This window comes from Clytia hemisphaerica, unplaced genomic scaffold, assembly GCF_902728285.1.
Source record: "Clytia hemisphaerica strain Z4C2 unplaced genomic scaffold, Clytia hemisphaerica genome assembly, whole genome shotgun sequence".
NCBI classification, from domain to species: Eukaryota; Metazoa; Cnidaria; class Hydrozoa; order Leptothecata; family Clytiidae; genus Clytia; species Clytia hemisphaerica.
This window is the reverse complement of record NW_027103829.1, coordinates 16,905-34,961: the sequence shown is the minus strand read 5'-3', so window position 1 is coordinate 34,961 and position 18,057 is coordinate 16,905. Positions and strand designations below refer to the sequence as shown.

Here is an 18,057-nt window from a genome sequence, read left to right as displayed (position 1 = left end):
TCTTCAAGGTGAACTCTATTGCTTAATACTTACCTCCAAAATTCTCCAGCGACTTTTTGTCTACAAATTGGGTCTGAAATTGTGTGTGCTTATAAAGAACTTTTCATTTTCTGGCTTGAGAAAATATCTTTTTCAAACAAAATTTAATGGATGACAAAATTGAACGCAAACTTTTATTTCGTGGAGCTAAATTTTATTTTATTCTCGTATATTAGAAGGCTGGAAATCTTCGATGCTGATAGTAAGAATGTTCAGAGCAAACTTGAGTTCTACTAAAAAGTCCTATTTCATCGGGCGAGCCTAGAATTTCTTTTGATTTATTACATAAAAGAAATCAAAAGACTTTAACGACCAATTGCCGACAAATTCATCTCCTGTCTTTCTTTATACCTCTATGATATTACCATATTAATGTCTAGCAGACTGTATCAGTATGCAGTTTACTATTTACGAATTCCCCAGAAACCTCCAAGTGTAATTGAAATGAGTTTATTTCGAAAGAAATCTTTTATATGATCCCCAAATGTATAATAGTAATTACTAAACTTTTAATTATGGAAATGTCACTTTAATTGAATCGAAATAATAGACAGATTTATGTTATGATTCTCTATCACTGACTCTTTTTACAAAGCATTGATGACTTTTTGTAAGTTGTGTTTTCAACGACGGGAATAAAAATATCAACTTTGAACCTCATCCAAGATCTTGGATGGTCGTCATGGTTACTTTTGTCTTCGTTGATTGCGCGATGAATAGAATCTCGATTCGTCGGCACAGCGTAAATATATGATTTTGAGCTGTGCTTTTCACGGTATGCGCGTGCAGCTTGTGTAGAAAATGAGCAGCTATAGATCCTACACATGAGATTTGACTTTTACCAATTTACATATTTTCCTGTTTAAGGGTTAACATACTTCTTACCTTGTATTGATTTCCTGTCGTATAACTTGATGGAAGTTGTGCACGAAGCCTTTTTTCAATTTTTTTTGATGCGGGTAGCTTGTTACTAACAAACCAAGTGAATTGAAAAGGAGATTGGAACCCTTTTTATAGCAAAGTAACATGCAGCTTTGTCTATATTTAGCTTTCCAACTTACAGTATCAAAAATTAGTTTAAAATTAAGTACCTTTTAAAATAGGCTGGTAAAACAATTTAAAATTCCCTTTTAAAATAGGCTGGTAAAACAATTTAAAATTCCAAAATCGTGTTTATAAACTTAAAGATAAATATGATTACTACACGGCCAGCTTGCAATCTGTTATTAATGACATTTTGTCCAATAATTTTTAATAAATCTTTTTATCAGCCAAGGAAAGTATCTATTTGCTGAAAGACTTTTTTCAATACAAAGTTCTTTTACCATGCTATGTTCTTATTCAAAAAGACTGTATGGTATGATGTTTTTAGTAACGATTCCAGGAAATTCGCACCCTGAAAGAAGCCCAAAAAGAATATTGCCCTCCCCAGCGCATTTCTATGCCTGTTAGTCATCGAAAGTACCTTATTTTTCCACATTGAAAGAAAAGACACTTTTTCTTTCTAAGAATGGGTTTTCCAACGGATGGCCTCTCGGCCAAGTCTTGTCTCACGTCAAGGCCAACTTTTCAATTTTTTTTATGCTTTCTGCATATCATTACTTGTATCTGATCAACATTAGGGAGTGGTAAGGAAGTATTTATTACCTTTATTAGGTTGGAGTAGCGGACATTTCAAAAAATCAAAAAAAAATTTCGCACATTCACCCCTAACCTAGAGAATCTTTTCGAACCCCCTCGAAAGGGTTAAAAAAATTCAACCCCCCCCTACCTAAATTTTTTTTCCCTACACTCTAACTGATTAATAAGGTGAGGGTTATATTTAATTATACATACCTTCGGATAAGGACGACTTGTCACATCTTAATTGGGTTTAACTACAGTAAATTTCCAGATTGCGGGTGATTCTATAACCATCAATATTAAAATGTTGTGCACTCGTGTGGGAAGGACTACATTATTACATAGAAGGCAGTAAGTGGCTTGATTTCAAAGGGGCAAAGAGTTTAGTGACGAAGGAGACGCAACCATGATTTGCGCTTGTCTGTACACAAACAAACTACCCAGTATCTACGGCTTACTTCAAAATTCATTGTCGTAGAGAGTCTGTTTTCATAGACTAGCAAACTAGTCTGTTAATTAATCATGTCAGAGGGCGGGAACATAAAGGCGGAAGGCGTTTGCTAGAATAGGAGCTGCGTAGGAGAGCGAGCAAAAGTTGGTGAGAGGCTGATTAACAGCTTTCAGCCCTTGCCGCCGACAAATTTTTTTCCTACGCTTACCTCACTCCTACGCTCACTTTTCCCGCGTGATACCGTTCCAGCCCGACTGGCGTGCCAGTCTACTGTTTTCATTGTTTTTTCTCATTTGAGATTTTTCAAACCGACCGCTACGATGGAGTGTTGGCGAGAGAGGGGAGACGATGAGAGAAGTGTTGCTATTCATAAATCAATAACAAGAGTAATACTTTGAGTTGGGTTTAAAGGTAAAAATGTTATCAGAGATTAAGGAGGCGCAACCATGGTTTGCGACGACAGGAGAAAAATTTAAATTTTCAACCACTTTTTTCGCTAGAAGCGTTGTATTTTCAGTTTTTTTAAAAAGGCAAGACTATGCTAATATATGAAATTGTAAGAGGGGGAATCCCTTAACAACATTCTCTCTTAGTCCATACTGTACCAATTCTTACACAATGTTAAGACCTATAGAAACCAAAATGATGAGGCTATTACGATGATATTTTATGATTACAGAATTAACAATAAAACGAAGTACAAATTATTTCAAATCTTCAAAATGTGAAACCATGAAATTCGACCTCCTGAGTTATATCTTGAGTTGCCAAAAAACATTTCGGACTCCCTTTTTCCATTGAAAATATTTTGGAAAATGGTCAAGTGAGATGAGTGAATTGATGATTTTATGTTTTTGAAGAAATACTTCTTTTTTTTATCCGAATGAGAATTTTCTAACTTTCTTTAGATACGTATAATTTTGACACTTCGTAATGTTATGTGAAGAGGTGTGTAGGTTGGTGCCACGGGTAGGAAAATTTTCTAAATTCTAATAAGTGGGGGGGGTGAATAAAAGGGGGTAATTTGAAGACAGAAGTTCTTTTAACAGATATCATTTTCAACAACAAAAAAGAAACTTTAGCAAACGAGCACGTAAAATAAAAACCAATACTAACAAAAAGGAAAATTTTAACAAGGTTAAGGTCTATCTACACTGTAATAAAATATTGAATTATTCGAATTTAATTAGCAGCAGAATAAGAGCGAGGGGATGGATTTTTTTCTCTCAACAATTAGCGGGGAGACGTCTATTCGGGAGACAAGAGTAGCAGAAAAGAGTTCAAAGCTACAATTTTGGCCTATGCTATTCACGGTTATGCAAAAACAGATAAAATTCTATATCCATTTAGTCGTTATCTTAAATTCTGGTACGGGGTGCTAGGTTTGCGAGATGACGGGTATGTCCGAGCCAAAGTTGGCTTTTGCTCATCCTCTAGCGAACAGAGTTTCTTATTTAGGAAGTATATCTATAGAGGTCTGCGATTCAGAATAAGTTAATTATATGCCTAAACCTGATATATGGTATATTTATATTTCTAAGGTATTTTAAACATAAATTTGCCTACAGTGAAATATAGAAAAGTCAAAAAAAAAAATTAATTCTGTTTTGCTTCACAAAGTACAATTACCGTAACATTCGTCCAATTTGTCTGAACAATCACTGTCTGTGAAGCACGATTCATAGTAGCGACCGTATATGTCGAGATAAGGATCGTTTCTTTTAGCCCTGGTGTAACACCACTCGCCACCCTCCTATAAAAAAACATTATTGAAGTTATTTTTTGCTATTATCTTAATTGCAAAGAAGGAGGGTTCAAATTTTAAAAAAAGATATGGCTAAATTTTGACCGTTTTTTGACCTAAAAGGTTCTCTTCTCAAAGTTCTCAAAATAAAATTATTACCCCCCCCCCCCCCACCAAAGAACTTGGTTGAATAATTTTAACTGAACCTTAAGCTAATAAAGATACAGTCGTTTTCAAATCGAGTGCTGATGGAATCAAAATCAACAATATCTATTTGTCTTTGAGGACTTACCCAATTACTTCCACAGTATGACCAGCAGTAATTATTATGACACCCATAACCGAGTTTATACTTTTTTCCGTTTTTGGTTTCGTAATCAGTGTACAAAGTTGCATTGGTAATTGATATCAAAATACAGATAATAGTAATCAACGCTGTCGTTTTCATCATCCTGAAAAAAGAGAGATTTTCTTGGTAACTTATCAACGCGACCATTCTCCAGCGTTTTTATGAACGCAACTACAGACAAAATGGACAAGATGTCGTGCTTTGGCTAAAAAGTGTGTCGTATCTTGGCAGGAAACCCTACCTATGTCACATGACATTTCAATAGAATTTCAGCGTTTGACCAATAGAAGCTTCGCGGATTTTCGAAAACAATAATAATCTATATTTCTTGGAACATTCTCTTTTTTTGCCTGCGATGGCTTAAAGCACGACATCTAGCCTTTCCGGGCTTTGCAGAAATCTGTGTTGTAGAAAATGAACAGCTACAAATCTTACATACGGGTAGGTTTAAAAAAAACAGACAACTTTCACAAAAAATGTTTATCAGTACAGATTTCATATAAAAGAAGATTTAAATTACAGCTGATTGGCCTAACTTTCGAAACTCTCTATTCTTACCTAGACGGTGTTATCATCCGTTACAGTGATAGTAAAGGCGGGAAAATATGGCGGTATGGCGTTATGGTGGTATACGGAGAAAAATCGGTGGAAGGCAAACTCTACAGACTGTAAATTCTTTGCGACAAAAAACCCGTTTGCGAGTTTTTTTTTTAGCTTTGGGCTTTGTTCTTGGATGGTGATTTGTATTACACTATAGCCTATTCTAACTTCTTACCTTGTATTGATTTCCTGTCGAATAACTCGATGGAGAGCTTTTTTCAATTTTTTGATGCGGCAAGCTTGCTACTGACAAACCAAGTGAATTTAAAAGGAAATTCGAAGCCCTTTTTATTGCAAAGTCACGTGTGCCTATTTAGCTTTCCAACATGCATTGTCAAAATTTAGTTTAAAAATAAGCACCTTAAAATAAGCTAGCAAATCGATATTAAATTCCAAAATCGTGTTAATACGCTTAAAGATTATTATTTTCATTACACAACCAGCTTGGTTTTTTTGGGATGAGCTGGAGTTTTTACAAGATACTTCACAAATTGGTCATTTGAAGTGATAGAGATGAACGCGTTCTTTAGAAAAAGTTTTATTACTGGTTAACGACCAACCAAATCAAATAAGAGCTTGTAAAAACTCCAGCTTGTCCCTGTTTTTTATTCGTTGGAATGTGTTATTAATGACGTTTTTTCAAATAGTTTTTGATAAACGTTTTTAACATAACATATAACGTATAGCATAACAAAAATGAGATTTTTACCGTGAATCCGTGAATCGAAATTTTTAGCGTGAACGTGAAAAGCAAATCATTGTTTAAAACACAAGGAAACTGGTAAAGTCATCTAAAATAATCAAAACTTTATAACATTAAAATTCTCTAAGATATCTAAACAAATATTTTCGTTATTTTTTTGAGGGCGTATTTTTTCATTTTTAATGACAATTTTTGTGATGCAAATACTGCATCCAACGAGAGCGTCTTTAGCCAAAACAAAAGCGTGTAGAAAAAATTTTCTACGTCAGCGTTTAATAATGGTCGTCTCTCCGTAGTCACTAAAGGCCGGTCTCCACTTGCGCGCGCTTCAATCGCACTTTTCGAGAAAAGCTTCCACGCTATTGGTCAAAAGAAAAATGAAGCAACTCCATTGGCGCGATCTGACGTAACGGTTGAAAAAAGTTGAAATGTGTTCAACTTTTTTTTCGTGCGCGCGCTACATTTTTATGACGTAATCTTTTTTCCAAGCAAAAAGGATTGAAGCCAAAAAGTGCGATTGCAGCGCGCGCAAGTGGAGACCGGCCTTTAGATTGTTACTACAATGCAAAATGATACCGCGTTAACTTAGAAACTTAGAGGATTTTTGCTCCTTTAATAATTTGCAAAGTATGTAGTTTCAGGGTAGTTCTAAAACATCTTGTATGCATGCAGCATCGAACAATTAAAAAATAATTATCATAGATAATGATACACATGATGCATTTTCAAGCAATCTAGGCATTCTAAATTTTAAAGGTTTTCTCTTTGGCGAAATTCTTGGAACGCCGCACCGGGTACGGCAGATACGTCGTTTGCCGTACCAGATTTTTGGCAACAAATGGTCAGTGTTAAATAAAATCAAAAAAATTGTGTACGACCAAAGACGAGTCTACGACGTACGACGTACGTACGAAGTACGACGGCGAGTGTAATAATTGTCTTTGTTTCTTTGGCGTAGGTTTTCAAGCACTTGAACTCATTTCGATTACACTTGGAGCTTTCTGGGGAATTCGTCAATAGCAAACATGTATATTGATACAGTCTGCTAGACATTAATATGGTAGGTAATATTTGCTTCATCTTTGATTCTTTCTACAGTGATTAGATTGAAATTTCTGTTGTTGGTACTCAACCATAGAATTATTATCAGATAGAATGAATTCATGCTTTTTTCCTCAAAATGAAGCGTGTCTGTAAGGGGTCCCGTAGTTGCAATGGGAATTCAACTGCACGTGTGCAATGATAATGTCATTTCTTTGTTCTTATCGTATTTTAATTGCATATTTTCTTATGCTTGATTGGATTCTTTTGAATTCTCAAAAAATTATGCACATAATTTTATTATTTTCAACTGGAAAGTTCGGGCACTTCGGTCCCCCCAAATGCAAATAAAAATTACATATTTGAAATCAGCTCATTTGGGTGTCAAGTTTCCACCTAAGTTAGTTATTTTTTCCGTATAGACTAAAATTGATTTTTTAATTTTAGGAGTTAAAATCGATGTAATCACTAAATTTCAGCTCCTAAAATTCCATATTGTAAGCTAAAATAGATTTGTAAATATCAATCGTTTTCCAAAACTAAAAATTTCGTAACTGAGAAAAAATACCGTGCAAACATACCCTTATAAAGAGATTTCTATCCACGCATCAGATTTTGAGAAACTGTTTTTACGACCAATAATCACTTTTAACAAAGGGAATCTGGATAGATGATGAAGTAGATATTATTCTATATGATAACAGTTCACTGACTCAACCTTTCAATTCTGGACATTAGAAATTAGAAATTAGTTTTGTTTTAACTGGGAAATAGAATCATCGAGGGGTTTGTAACCTGAGATCAGATTGTGAATGTTTTCTGCCCACCACGCTGAAGCTCTAAAGGGATGTGTGAAAACATATTAATCTGACGAATATACAATCTCGAAATCGTAAGGACCGCGTTCGTCTAAAAGGACTAGGAACAACAACAAAGTTGCGTTATTGTGTTTATGAATAGGACGCCGTATCAGTTTTTAACTTTCCAGCGCACAAGATTCTTGTTGTAGAATTTTCCGCGGGAGGACTATTTTCCTCAGATGTATAATTTTCAAGCGCCTTCAGAAGTTTACCATGCGCGTAAGAAAATTACGAACAGTAGCTGTTATCAGGTTAGGGGTTTGAGGAATTATCAAATCATATTGAACCGGAAGGGGTCTGATCACCGAGATATCGAAAATTGTACTTATAAGCACCCCAGACTGCCAGACTTTTTTGACAGACTTAAATATAAAAACAGTTGGCATCTCCTGGTGAAAAGCAGACAATAGCAAATCTTGTCAGCAGCAAATTATGGCTGCTTTGTGGTATAATTAATTCAATAATAAGGTGGAATCAAAACCAATATCAGGCAGCCACGCATGACGAACATTTTTATTCTTTCGAAACAAGACAGGATTAAAAATGTTTATTATCTTTCAAGTCGAACCAGGTCCCTTAGTTTGCTTTCGTACGGAAAAAGCGACTGTATCAATCACGTCAAGCAGTAAAATAACAAGGTGGGGACGAGATTGATACAATCGTAAATTTCCCTGTACACGGGATACTCTCTACTCAAGGTTTAACTCACCTTTAAATTTTGTAATATCAATTTCTTTGCAATTTTAAGCGTTTGAAAGGACGGCATATTGAAGGATTCAAAAAATTATCTGTTGATTGACCCTTTCTAGTGGGTAATTAGGACCACTGCGTGCTAATGACGACTTACTATTGGTCCAAAGTTTTGAACATTTTTGCGTCTAGCCAACCGGAAGTCGTTACTAGAGCGCAGTTAGTCCTAAATCAGTAGCGTAGACAAGGAAGGCGCAAAATTTGTGTAGGAAAGCAGATTTTTATGACACAGCAATTATCTTTTTATATCATAAATAGATAATTACAATGCCATAAAAATCTGCTCTCCTGCACAAATTTTGCGCCCCTTCTGTCTACGCTACTGCTGATTACTCATGATTCATCTCGACTGTGAAATGGCCAATGAAAAGAAAATCATCATACGTGTATCTGCTACATGCTAACATGCTATTTGCTTTCCAATCAATACGCAGGGTAAAAATACTTACATCTGTGGAGATTTCCTCAAGAAGTACATAAAAAAATCGCGATTTTTTGTCATCACTCACTCACTCTTGGAAATTTAAGAACTTTTTTCCAACCTTGAATTGGGCTCTTCCAGGAAATGTTTGTGCATGGGGAGGATGACATATTGCATATTTTGTCCAGGGGGTAGTGAAAAATCTGCAAAATTTGCCTTGTTTTGGGGGCAAATTTACTCTGTTTAGGGGTAATTTTGAATGTCCGGGGAGTCAACTAATGCTTGTCTGGGGGGGGGGGGGTAAGATCTGTTTTCTGGGCGATAATTCACTATGCCCGGGGCTTAAATTTCCAAAAAACATTATATCCTCCGTCCCCCCATATTCAATTTTTTTCTGGAAAAGCACATTGCCAACCAAAAGAGATTGTATTATTAAAGTTCTTTGCTTTGACAATAGGAAAAATAATTATTCACCTATGAATTAAAAATTGCATCTAAAAAATCAGGTTCTCCACTCTCTGCTGGTCCTAAAAAGCTAGCTCATTTTATCGTCCACACAAGGTCACTAAAAAGTTCCTACTTGAATAGTTGGTCAATTTATGGCTATCAACAAGACGATACGAAATATGATTTTCTGTTTTCATTTCATTGTTCAGTATTGTATAATAAATAAAATTTATACCACTTAAGTACATAAAAAATAAAAATAAATTCAAAAATTTGGTTCAAAAATTCAAATTCAATAATTATTAAAGCTAGCGAAAGATAAATGTTTTCTACTTTCCGACGTCGGATTTCAAAGACTTTTTGACGAAAAAGGTATGAATTGGTCAAAGCTAGAAGATCACGCCTCGCTTCTGTTGATTTTTGCAAAAAAAATAAAGAAGAGACCCAACCCCCTTAAAAAAATTAAAAAAGAAGATTTTTTCGTAAATTAAATCTAAAAAAGAACTAAATTTGTTTCATCTGTCTCATTAAATCCTCTAGACTTTGTTCGCCACCTTCTTCGGTCGTTGAAGTCGTAGAGGCTGGTTCAGTCTGTTCTTCTGTTGTTTCCTATGGGATAAAGAAAGAACTTATAGAACTTATATAAAAGGTACTGTAATGCTACTCAACTTTCTCACTACCCAGAAAAACTTTCCAAATTTCCATAGAAATGTACGCTCTAGTTTTTGCTTTAGAGTTCGGTTGATATTTCAAAGTAAGACATCTTAAAAGAAGTCTGGAATTAACTTCATTTTCCGAAAAAACAAGCTCTGTCCGAAAATATAAGATCTTCGGATCAAATTTCCGTCTGTAACGGACACAATATTAGGGACCTTTAGGGACGTGAAGTAAATCTTAAATCAAACGGCAAATTTTATCCGATTTTATCTAGAATTAACTATAATTTGAAATATAGTCAATTTTTTTGTAGATCACGTTATAATTCTCTAGTGATTCATATCATTAAAAACTATTGCACTCTTCCTTTACCATCTTCTCAAAGACGACGTCAGAAAAGAATTTTCATATCGTCTTGAGATTTGAAAATTACCCTATTAAAATTCACTATTCTCATGAGAAAATTGATATGAAAAGAATAGAATCTAGCTGCGATCCACATATCAATCCCAAGGGCATTTTTGTTCAATCCTGCCGTCCTAGATGCTAAAGGTCCCTATTCATAATATGCACCATTGCAATGTCTTCTTACATTACATTAAAGACCCAACAGCTGATTGGTTGTAAGTGACGTAAAATCAATCAATTTCGTCTTTTTACGTCACTTTTAACCAATCAGCTAATGGGTACTTGGAAGACATTGCAATGGTAGATATCATGAATTTTACAAAACAAAGAACCCACCCTCGAACCCAGGGCTAATAACATCATCGACATTTTTAATTGGATTTTAGTTGGAGATTTTGGCTTTGGCCTTTTTTCCGTTGAAAAAGGTTACATAATATGGAAAGGTTTAAATTTTGTTTATCATTTCATACACTTTAAAACTTGCTTGTTAGAAAAAAAACTGAATTGTGTCTCTTGACAAAGCATTTCGCTTGTAAAATAAATTATTAAAAATGGTAGTATCTTATCAAGCTTGTCAGCATTAATACATAGAAAGGACTCACTGCAGGTTTAGTATATGCGTACGAAAGTCCAGTAGTCAATTCTTGTAGTTGTGTGTCCTCCCGTAAATCGGATGACTCGTCGACCAATGAAATACCTATGGTGATTAAAAAGTGCAAGTAAAAGGTACATTAAATATGTTTCAGTTTATTCAGACCGTAGTGCAGTGGTAGAGCACCCGGCTACGGTGCGCAAGGTTGTGGGTTCGACCCCCAGCCGGATCATACCAAAGATTCCCAAAATGGTACTTTGACGCCTCTCTGCTTGATGCTTAGCAACTAAGAGAATGATTAAGGGTAGGTAGAGCAATCCAGGGAGAAAGAGTCTTCTTTAACTATCTTCGGAAAGATTTTTAATACCATTAAAAATCCTATTAAACACCAAGCATAGAAGCAGTTACTATGTACCAGAGTGTATCTCACGTTTATCGCTTCGTAGTACGGAGGACGTTTATCCCCTACGGCAATGAATTTTGGAGTTAGCTGTAGATACTGGGTGTACAGACAAAGAAGCAGTTTGCCATGTTTAAAATAAACCGCATGGGAACTCACAGATTAATATTTATAGACATAGGAAAAATGGTTTACTTCAAAGGTCTTACAAAAATATTTTCAACGATCAGAAGAATGTTATTCAAATACAAACTATAACGAAAGTATTACAGTCTTTGCTATTGTTCCCTGCTAGTGAAGTAGACTTTACATACCCCATTCATTATCTTCGTGAACAATTTCTTCTTCTTCAGTTTCTTTAACGTCTTCTTCCTTCGGTTGTGTTGCTAACTTCTCCTGTGAGGTAAAGTTAAGAATAAAAAAGTTTTATGTTTAAAAGTTAGAAAAGGATATTAAAGGACTTTATAGGCCATTTTACAGTCTAAATGAATCATGGATAATCAGGAATGATTGCACCTCCATAACAGCTTTTCGTTGGCTAGACGCAAAAACATTCTAAAATTTAGACCAATTGAAAGTCGTTATCGGAGCGTGGTGGTCCTGATTACCCATGATTCATTTCGACTGTGAAATGGCGTATTTCTTTTCTATCATAGCATTCTGTTGAAAAATTACAGTTTCCGTAGAAACACTCCCCTTTGTGCGTAGTTGGGTTTCCCTGAAAAATCCACCCATACCTTAATAATTTTACAACTTAAATCTCCACTTAGTGTATAATGTACCTACCCCAAAAAAAATCCATTCCAGCTTTTTTTGATCCCAAAAGGACAGATTTTCAAAAATAACAATCTTTGGTACAGTTTGTTTTGTTCACCTCTTCAAAATTCTTTACCCTGCCTTTTAGTAATAGACCTCGATTTTTCTATAAAAGCGATGCATTGTGGGATTGTTTCGAGTGTATTACAATAGAATTCCCTCGAGGAATTCCTAAGAGATTTCTATTGTAATACACTCGAAACAATCCCACAATACATCGATTTTTTAGAAAAATCAAAAACTCCGATAAGGCCTATTTTTGGAAGATTTTAAGTACCCTCCTTTCTAGGGGACGGGGGGGTGGCTTTGGCTCACCTGGTACGCTTGTTGTCGTTTGAGACAGAAACTTTCATCACAATGCGGGTTGGGTTTCATAGTCATTGTTGGAAAGAAATCCTGCATTGCGTTGTAACCTAAGTAGTATGATACTGTGCCGAACTTCAGTAAGTATCTGAAAAGATATGCAAACAAGAATTTGAAAATCAATGATATATCATAATTATCTTGTGATTGAAAAGCAACCTAGTCTACACAATAGACAGCTACAGGCTTTTAGGCCTTACTCTTGGTCTATAGGCACTGCTATGGGAGGCAACTAGTGACCCCCACCGGAAATTCGCTTATTACAAGGTTTAAAAATAATAGAAAACTTTAACAAAAGATGTTTATCAATAGAGGTTTCAAATAAAAGAATGTTGGAAACACAGCTGATTGGTTTAGGTTTCGAAACTCTCGATTGTTCCTTTACAACCTCAGTGCGCATGCGATGTATTCGGAGAAATATTCAAAACAAGAGCAGTGAGCATATCCCGAAGAGTAGGAGTTTTACGCTCGAAACGAAGGAAGATGGCGTAGCCTAAAAGCCACCATTCTAGAGAAATCAATACGTGTGAAGGGTATCGGAAAACAGTATCCAGAAATTTTTTAAAAAGAAATGATTTTGACGAGAAACGCAATTTTATTTTTGGCGAGAACTAAGTTTGGCGAATGGTATGGCAAATCAGTTTCTTTACACTGAAAGCCAGAGCCAGCAATTATTTCAATTTTGGTTGAATATTTCGCCAAATTCGCCTAAATTAGTTCCCTTATCTGTACGGGAGAGTACCTATATTTAAGGACGTCCCCATAAATAGGGACCTTTGCTTACTAGATCGGGTTTTTTTCGATCCAGTAGAAACAAGCTAGATGCTGAATGGACCTACCTGATGATAAAAGTTAGATAGCAATGCGAGGAGAAAAAAATCAGCCAGAAAATCTACAGGTCTAGTAGGCGTGCAGTGACTTATGGGAGTAATGTTTAAAGGTGAAAAACTTTTAGAAAGCTACGATTCAACTTAAAATTAACAGTAGAAACATAAAGATGAAAACTTGTTTACTTTAGTGTATTTTGTACGAGGAAACCAGCAACAATTCCCATGGTGGTAGGTAAAGAAGCAGCACATACTCCTTCACGTTTCAATGTCTTCTCATCAATGTTTGATGCCACTACTAACGGCGGTGCACACTAGTAAAAATAAATCAAGAATTCACCATTATGTCCCAAAGACAATCAATATAAACTGTCTTTTAAAAATCGAAATTACAAGTTATCATTATTATTTTATCAGCCATTTCTTAATCCGGTCCTTAATGGCGTTACTTTTTCGTCACTGGCGTAATAGGGGGCGGCGTAAGGAATCGGGCTAAAAATTTAGCTTTGGCCTAATAGGGGCCGGCGCTAAATTAGGGTCTGCGTAAAAAGGCCGATAAGTAATTTAGGCATAAAAAGCCCCAAGGCTTTTTAGGTATGAGTTCTGGACTAATTGTCTTCGATCAAACGACAGTTCAAGTAAATACATCGATATCTCCAAATATTTGTAAAAGCAGGTAAAAGGCTTAAATTAGTCGAAAACGCGATACTTGTTCTGGGGCGATGATCCTCGCGCCATGTATGTTCTTATCTTGACCAAAATCGAGCCTTTTTCTGGCCTTTTTCAGTAGTGCTAAGAAAAAGATGTTTTTGCTCGATTTCACAATAATTGAAGTCGATAAATGCAAACAGAGCATGGAATGGGTAGATGGTCAAACTCCTGGCTAATAGCACAGTTGCTGTGGTCTACTTTTAAATACTGTGCATTGTTTTACTTCAGCCAGCAACAGAGTGGCTCCATCTAGTGTTTTAAATAAGATATCTGTGCAGATGGTGACATATAGACTACTTACAGCGAAAACAAGCTGTTTCACCAGGTAATATGACTTGAACATGTCCTGATACAGCATTCTCACTGACCCCTGATTCCATCCATGCTTGACCGATTTCATTACACGCCTTAAAAACAATATTTTAATTTTATTCCTATTATAAAATATTGGAGACGGAAGAAGTCTTGTAAGATCAGAGTACCTTTTGAAAGGGGAATTCAGGAGAAATAATGGGGTTTAGGATATAAAGCTTAATTTCACGGGGTAAACGATGGAAAACTAGAACAGAAAAATAGATCTTACTTACAGTGTTAATAGCCATTCTTGCTTCGAAATTATCAACACAACTCAATACCAAATCGACTGGCTTTCCGTTCAAGCCACCTGATCTAAAAAAACGTGTCAAGTGTACTTTGACCATAATAATAAAACATTTAGCCAGATTTAAGGGCCTGGGAAAAGAATTACTAAAAACCATTTTTGGTGTTTCAAAACAAAATTTTAAAACAAGCACAACATTTAAAAATATAAATCAACACTTATCTTACTTTATTCTGCCCATGAAATGATTGAAATTATCTACACTAGTAATATTGTAATTGTGTGCTTCGAACTCTACATCAGGGTTTATATCCCTAAAAATAGGGAATAAAAAATACTGTTATTAAATTCAAACTATGAGACTTCGATTATTTGGAGAAGTTTTTCTTTATACCTATCAACCATTTGAAGTTTACTTATGATGAGATTCCTTTTTCGGCGACGGTATTGAAAATCACAAGCTAACCAAGTTTCTAAAACTCAAAAACACGAAGACGGGGGTAACTCTTGGAGGAGAATTTCATACACGATACTCACCCCCTATCAAAACATATCAGAGGGGATGCATGCAGCCTATAGTAGTGCTGAATCATAAAAAATATACACGACAAATATAGGATCATTTCAAATGAATCATTAGTAATCAGGACTGATTGCGCCCTCATAACGGCTTGCTGTTGGTTAGATGCAAAAACCTCCAAAATTTTAACCAACATGAGATGATTACCCATGAGTACAGATAGAATATTTTGGTCTTCAATAAAAAATTCCAAACCTTAACGTATTTACAGCTGCATCAACTTTACTCATCCCAGATTGATCAGGTCGAAAAAACAGTCTAGAATCAGAAGAAAAGTTAAATACTTAGATCCCAAAAATTTATAAAACTCTGATAAAAAGTTGATGGCAACCACTTTCTGCAACCTTGGATACTTAACTTTTAAAAGATAGAAATTGAAAGAGACTAGGGGTACTTTGCATTTTGATTAGAAAGCAGACATACCTGTTCATATTTGCAAGTTCTACTTTGTCATAATCAAACATAATTAGCTAAAGTAGAGGAAAAGTTGAAATATAGTATTTTCAGTATTTCTTTGGAAATGCTGGGATCAGTAATAAATTTATCAAAGTCTAGGGGATTGAGAGCTTCCAAAAAGAATTTAACACCTCGATTAAATTTGTTATTGATTAGCCCAGTCATAAAATCTAAAATTGTAAAAAATCTAAAATTCGATGATTGAATACCTGAAAACGACCTTTAAAATGTTATCATCGAAATGTAATTATTTTAAAGGTTTTATTTTTACATAAGTGTTCCCGTTTCATATGAGACACATATTTCAAATCAAGACAGTGTCTGCCTATTGTTATACTATGCTGATAAAAACTGTTTTTCTTCCCCTCTTTCTAATCATCTTGCTCCACATCTGTGCCAATCCAATGTGAAATAGCTTGTAAATTAAAAGCTGTTTTTATATATTTGATTTTTAATATCTAACCTAAAAACACATTACGTTACCTTTCCTATACCACACCTGGTCAACATTTCTGAAGTAACACTGCCCACACCTCCAATCCCAACTACTGCAATGCTGTAATCACGAATACGCTGAAAAAGAGGGGAATAACTTTTTGTAAATTTGGATCTTTAAATTAGAATTTCAATAATTTCAGAAGGAAACTTAATCCTACACAAAAATAAACCTGGATTCTCCAAATTGTGAAGAACGGAATGATAAAGACGAGACAAATGAACTTTGTGCATTGCTGTATGTTTGACTAAATCATAATATGATCATAAAAAAGCCACATGACTTAAAATCAATATTTTCCCACTTTCTTAGAAAACGTTTTTATCATTTCGTGTTCCGATTTTATACATTTCTACATTTTTCTTGCAAATATGACAAATAATCAAAACTGAAAAGAATGTATAGCAAGGTTATATAAAATTTAATTTCTTGGTTCCTTTTATACATTTTATTTTTGACGTATAAATTTTTTAAATGATGCCCTACCTCATAATTATCAACTATTCCCATCCTTTTCAGAGCCATCAAACGACTGAAAGTTAAAAAAAAATCATGTTGAGTTTTTTGAACAAAAAAGTGGATTATCTTGAAATGAAAAAACTAGAGCTCGATTGTTCTTACAATTTTAACAAAGTATAAGCCTGATATAGTCTCTGATATTCTGTTTTGCGAGAAAATTTGAACCATTACAAAATTGTACAGGATTATAGTATATTGGGTATATTGGCCACTAAACTGTGCTAATATATCTAATGATTTTTAAAGTCGAGTGTAATTGAAGAAAAAGAACAACTAAAGAAGTAAAACTAATCACAATTTATAAAAAAAACCAAAGTGTTGTAAGGATTGATAATAGATTTTTAACTAAGGTTATAAACAGCCATAACCCAGAAGATAGTCACAATCATAAGACAACTTTTGAAGAAAACAGACATTCACGTCAACCAAAAATTGATTTATAACTACAGCCAATAGCTGTAGACTAGAGCTTCCTAAAAACAAAACTGATCAAGTACAGTAGCACGTGCACCAAAATATGCTAAAATTATAAGACAAATTAATGATAGAAAGACAAGATGAAATAATAAAATATACCTATATGGATTACTATCCACAACCTCAGAAGACATCTGGGCAATTTTCTCTCTTTTTGTAGTATTTTCTGACATTTTGCTTTTTTCTTTATTTCTTTATTAATTATTTTAATCTGTAAATGAAACAGTGAAAAAAACAGGTTATTATTCATATTCATTATTTAAAGCTGATGATGTTTCATACAGAAGCATTTTAATAGGACCTTCATTCAACCTAACATTTGATTCAACTTGAAAAAATGATTTATTTATAATGCGCTCCATTGAAGCTATAACAGGTTCATTACCAATTACTTGTGAGTTTAAAAATTTCTTATAAACAAACCGAATGTTGGGAAAGAAATATCAAACGCAAGACATAAGGTTTGGTTGTTGATCAGGTAAGTTTTTATTCTATCCCAACTAAAAAGACTAAGGAAGCCTAACTGGGAAGTGCTCGGTGGGATTCGAACACAGTACATTGCAGTGCAAGTCTATAATTAAAACCTTCACATACCAATTGGCAGAATGTGAGTGAGTCACAGTGAAAGTCTTATTCAGATAGGCTAGGCTCAGATGGCATAAATGGTGACCCCCTCCCCCTTACAGTCTGAAGCTGTTTAAAAAAAGAATTTGGATTGTAAACGGCTCCTTACAACACAAGTTGTTACAGGTTGTCTAGGAACAAAATAATTTATCCCATTTTGTACTGGGATGCTTATATCAGAGCAAGTAATGTATGATGTAGTTAATTTGTTAAAATTAAAAATACTGTCATGCTGTAATGTTCTCCTAAAGGTCAGTTAGCCACACTAGGGGGCAAAATCATTTTAAAGGGAACCAAAAAGTACATCTGGGGGGGTGAAATTTTTTTTCAGTTAACATTTTCAAATTTATATGTATCATTTCTCATAGACTTGTATGAGCTCTCATTTTTCAGCCTTTTTTATTGTGCATCCTCTGAAATTAAAATCATTCAATGACAATCTCCACTTTATGCACAATATCCTTTTGAAATCAAGGTGGTCTCTGGTTCCCTTTAAAATAAT

The 18,057-nt window shown here is 34.7% G+C and overlaps 1 protein-coding gene and 1 long non-coding RNA gene across 2 annotated transcripts; both read right to left on the bottom strand.

The window, feature by feature from the left end:
• Nucleotides 1-3,150: 3,150 nt before the first annotated feature.
• Nucleotides 3,151-5,079, bottom strand: LOC136806841 (uncharacterized). Its single transcript, XR_010846614.1, has 3 exons — nucleotides 4,982-5,079; nucleotides 4,150-4,309; nucleotides 3,151-3,866 (listed from the first exon to the last, which is right to left on the bottom strand). It is a non-coding gene; the product is annotated as an uncharacterized lncRNA (long non-coding RNA).
• A 4,161-nt stretch (nucleotides 5,080-9,240) lies between these two features.
• Nucleotides 9,241-17,138, bottom strand: LOC136806781 (ubiquitin-like modifier-activating enzyme 5). Its single transcript, XM_067063359.1, has 13 exons — nucleotides 17,031-17,138; nucleotides 16,422-16,467; nucleotides 15,923-16,012; nucleotides 15,407-15,453; nucleotides 15,179-15,241; nucleotides 14,631-14,717; nucleotides 14,390-14,471; nucleotides 14,107-14,209; nucleotides 13,278-13,407; nucleotides 12,217-12,352; nucleotides 11,400-11,481; nucleotides 10,696-10,790; nucleotides 9,241-9,637 (listed from the first exon to the last, which is right to left on the bottom strand). The coding sequence occupies exons 1-13, from the start codon at nucleotides 17,102-17,104 to the stop codon at nucleotides 9,533-9,535; spliced, it is 1,140 nt and encodes a 379-aa protein (XP_066919460.1). The 5' UTR covers nucleotides 17,105-17,138; the 3' UTR covers nucleotides 9,241-9,532.
• Between the last annotated feature and the right edge of the window lie 919 nt (nucleotides 17,139-18,057).

Excerpts from the sequence above, each read along its gene's own strand:
- LOC136806781 (XM_067063359.1), bottom strand. The coding sequence starts at position 17,104 with ATGTCAGAAAATACTACAAAAAGAGAGAAAATTGCCCAGATGTCTTCT. Across the intron at positions 11,482-12,216 it reads AACGACAACAAGCGTACCAG|GAGAAGTTAGCAACACAACC; the intron begins GTGAGCCAAAGC and ends TTTACCTCACAG. Across the intron at positions 10,791-11,399 it reads TCACGAAGATAATGAATGGG|GTATTTCATTGGTCGACGAG; the intron begins GTATGTAAAGTC and ends TAATCACCATAG.